We start from the raw sequence: 4,530 nt of genomic DNA on the forward strand, positions 1-4,530 counted from the left end.
AGCAGCCCTAGAGTTTGCATTGGGGCTCCCCCCACTTCATCTACTAGTCAAAAAAGAAGCAATGACTTTTATGGCGAAGCTATAGTTGACTAGCAATCAATCAACAAGACTACTCGATAATTCCCTGTTAGGTAGGGAAATGCAAAGAAATGAAGGACTAAATATCACCATATCTGACATTTGCTTACCTAAATTCAACTTTCACCAAAAGTTCCTAATACTAATACCAGACAGAAATGAATGGGAACGGAACATACCTCCATTCGCTGGAGACTACCATCTGTGGTACACGGATGGCTCCAAAACGATGGAAGGAGTGGGGGCGGGAGTATATGGAGTAAGACCTAAAGAGGAAATATTTGCGAGTATGAGTAAAGAAAACTCAGTTTTTCACGCTGAAGTACACGCAATTGAATTATGTCTCAGGGTATATAAAGGTAAACCCGTCACGGGAAAAAACATATATATCTTTTCTGACAGTAAATCGGCACTCCTGGCACTACGCTCACCTCGAGTAACCTCAAAAATAGTGTGGGAATGCCTTCTACTTCTCAAAGACCTTGCTGAAAGGAACAGAGGAAACGAAAAAGCAGATGAACTAGCGAGAAAAGGGGCGGCCTTATACTATATTGGGCCACAACCATTCTGCGGTCCTTCGTGGAGCTTTTTCAAACTTAAAACTAATGAATGGCTGGAAAGAGCAGCTCAGAATGATTGGGATAATACAATTAACTGCAGACAAGCAAAAGAATCCATGCCGTTTCAATCAAAAGCCAGAACTAGGGAGCTACTTATGCTGAACAGAAGTGGCATCCGACTTGTCACAGGTTTTCTAACTGGACACTGCGGAGTTAAAAAACATTTATTGAATCTAGGTATTACTGGAGACGGCAGCTGTAGACTTTGTTACGAAGAAGAGGAAACAGCAGAACACATATTGTGTCACTGTGATAGTCTTGCAAGACTTAGACTTCGCTACTTATCCATTGCCTATCCGCTTATAACGGAAGTAGGCAACATCTCTCCAAAGGACATACTGACATTCTTAACTGCTACTCGTCTATGGAACTGAAGTGGGTATGTCACAATAATCCTCGAGGATGCAGTGACGCGGAGACTACTTCCCAACCCAAAAAAAAAAAAAAAAAAAAAAAAAAACATAGTTCTTTCAAATATTTATTGATTCTCTATTATCAATATCAAGTTCTCTATAGTAACGTGATAATAAAATAAATAATAGATTCCTGTGTGATATAAGCAAAAAATCATAGAAAGATTAAGACTGGTTTGACATTTGAGCTTCGTGACATAACCAGCTTATGTGATTTATTTATTAATAAAAAAGAATTTGGCTTGGATTGAAAAATATCTCTATGTAAATTTTCATTCCATTAATTGTTACCATCACACGTCCAAATAAAACAGATCGATTAATGTTATAAAATCGATCCTTCTTTGGAGGGTAATTAAAAATATGTGATTTTTACTGTAAATATTTGACAAACTCAATATAGAAGATAAGTAAATTTAAAATAATTTTTAAAACTTTTCAGAAATTATTAAAAATTATAATTTATTCCTTTTTTATTATAGAGAGTTACCGTTTTTATCGACTCCAGTACAGTCAATTCAAATAACAGAAGTTTTAAAAAATACGAATGACGCTCATCACACTTCGTTCAAAATTTTTGATCATTTGGTATTAGCACATTCAAAATTTCCGGTTAAAAGTATAGAAAAATTAGAATATATATCCTTTATGGAGGAAATATTAAACGGAATTAAAGAATTGGGATTAAAAAAAATTCTTCGTATTCAGTCATATGCTTGGCCGCATTTATTGCGTGGTAATTCATCACTTATCATTAGTGGCGCCGGGTCAGGTAAAACATTTTGTTACATTCCTGCAATTTGCAATTCAGTTGCTTTTCGCATTATAAACAAAGGAGTTAAAAATAATTCTGGTCCAATTGCAATTATTATGTTATCTAAAGCAGAGGAGATTGAAATCGTCATATATGTATGTGAGTTTTTATTGCAGAAATGTGGCATAAAAAGCAGGTGTGTTGACGCATATGGTGTGAGAAATCTATTGGAAACAAAAATGAAACTTATAAATGGTTGTCCAATATTAGTTGGAACGCCTTCAAGTTTACGACTTATACTTGAAGAGAACAAAACTGTGCCGTTAATTGACGGCGCACGTGTAAAGCATTTCGTAATGGATGATATTGATGTTATGTTAGATACAAAAAAAGATTTTTTAGATGTAAAAAAAAATTTGTTGAAACTATGTAATAAGAAAGAATTGCAAATTGTAGCTACTTCTCGTGTTTGGAAAACAGTTTTTCTTCAATACCTGCAAACTTTTAACGATGCATTATTAATTATTGGAGACTTCTTAGAAGCAGCGATGTATAATCATACAAAAATCAATTTAAAAATTTGCGGAGCTATAAATAAAATTGAAAGAATAACGAAATTTTTGGAGGATAACTCATACGAAAGTCAACGGTCAATAGTTATTTGTAATTGTACGGAAGAAGTGAAACGTGTCCAGGATGCTTTGTTGGCGAATAAAATTTGTTGTTTAGCATATGATTTAGAATCTGATTTTCTAATTCTTAAAAAAAATATATTTTTGGTAATCATTAAATATTTGCATTTTAAAAATCATCTAATTAAGTTATTTTTTTTTTTTTTAGAAATCATGCCCACCAGTATTAATATGTACAGACGATATTCTACACGAGATGCCTGAATTGCAAAATGTAGTAAATCTTGTACATTATTCAATGCCTTCATCATGGACACGTTTTACAAGACGTTTTCTGTTAATGTTGCGAAATGTAAGAAATATATTAGCAGACGATTTTATATGTAAGTCTCGCGAATCTTTGCCTAAGACTGCTTCACTAGTTTTGTTAGATGAAGAAAATGAACTACAATTGCCACGTTTATTCAATTATATCAATAAACATGCCACAAATCAGGCAGATGATATGGCACAAATACAAAAAATGATTGCCGAAATAGTAGAAACTCGCAGAGCGACAAAAGCGTTATGCCCCTTTATGTTAAACACTGAAACCTGTGATCAACCCCGTTGTGATTATCGGCATAAGTTTATGGACTCAGAAATAGTCAGGGATAGTGTGGTCCCTACGACAGGAGAATTACGTATAACAATCCTTAAAGTAAGTAAGCAAATAATACTGCATTTTTATTAATCAAGAATTAATTTTATAGGTAATTTCGCCTACGCATTATATAGCTCAGCTTAACGAATTAAGACCTATAAGCACTTCGGAATGGAATGTGATCCATCAGTCTGATATGGCAGGGCCCTTTCAAAGTAAACTAACTTTACATTATAATATGCAAACGAGATTAAAAGTTAAATGGCCAATAACTATTAATGATATATGTGTTACTGATTTATCTGATGTGTTTTATCGCGTACAAGTAACTCATTTGCCAAACATAAAAAATAAAAATATTTTTACTAATATTTCAGTGACTGTGAAATTTTTAGACATTGGGATAGTATCAACAGTTCAATCTACTTCACTTTTCATTTGTGAAGATGAATTTATTAACTTTCCACCACAAGCTATTGATATACGTTTGTTGGGGGTGCAACCGCATAATGATGAGCGTTTTTGGCATAGAGATATTACGAAATTCGTTACGAATATTTTAATTACGAATAGAGTAAAAACTGATAAAGTCTTTGCAAAGATCAATTTTTCTTCAACTAATTGTATTTGGGTTGACAGTGTTTACGTTCAGGAATACTTGGAAACTACACGAACTTGGATTATTAAGGAAAATTTAAGGAAGTGTTTGGTTGCTAATAACTTTGTTATGACGATACCTGAAAATCAAAGCGATATACGTGCGATTGCCTTGCAATGTGGTTTAATAAAGGAAAAGGCAACAGAAGTCTCTGTAGCTGAAGTCCAAGAAATGGAATTGATAAATACTGCGGATATTAAACAAGAGCAAAATTTACAAGATAATAAATATAAAGACATAAATACTGTCAAAGAAGATATAGAAACCCAAGTTCATAGTAACAATACACAACAAGAACTGCTCTCAAATAATAGTGTATACAATAATTTTGGACTCAAAGATGCTCTAAGCGAGTCGAAGTGTACAGAAAAACAACATTTTGAAGCAAACATTAATGAAAAAGCTATCAATGAATATGATCACTCCCTAGTAGACGAAGATAAGGTGATTTTTAAATAGCAAACACCACAAATTTATAGTAAAATTTCTATATTCAGTGTAAGATTTGGTATATTTGTTCATATATGTTATATATATATCTATGAGATTATAGAATAATACTCTAATTGTGATATAGGATTAAAATAACTTAAGTTTGACTAAGATATAGATCATGACATATCTTTATATATAATATATACATATACATCTTATAAAATGTATTATAATAATAATAATAAAATATAATATATTTTATTACTTGCAAATGTTACTTTCAAATGAAAGTAATAA

At 32.4% G+C, this 4,530-nt stretch overlaps 1 protein-coding gene across 2 annotated transcripts in view; it reads left to right on the forward strand.

Annotated features, from left to right (window-relative positions):
- The window catches only part of LOC119679148 (putative ATP-dependent RNA helicase BoYb), a 14,790-nt gene extending 10,488 nt beyond the window's left edge, over positions 1–4,302 (forward strand). For both annotated transcript variants that reach the window (XM_038091343.1, XM_038091344.1), the window contains 3 exons: positions 1,594–2,644; positions 2,706–3,197; positions 3,250–4,302. In XM_038091343.1, coding sequence (XP_037947271.1) covers positions 1,594–2,644; positions 2,706–3,197; positions 3,250–4,257 — 2,551 coding nt within the window. In that variant the 3' untranslated portion in view covers positions 4,258–4,302. The remainder of the gene's footprint in view (positions 1–1,593; positions 2,645–2,705; positions 3,198–3,249) is intronic.
- The last annotated feature ends 228 nt before the right edge of the window (positions 4,303–4,530 follow it).

Source organism: Teleopsis dalmanni, chromosome 2, assembly GCF_002237135.1.
Source record: "Teleopsis dalmanni isolate 2A chromosome 2, ASM223713v2, whole genome shotgun sequence".
NCBI lineage: Eukaryota > Metazoa > Arthropoda > Insecta > Diptera > Diopsidae > Teleopsis > Teleopsis dalmanni.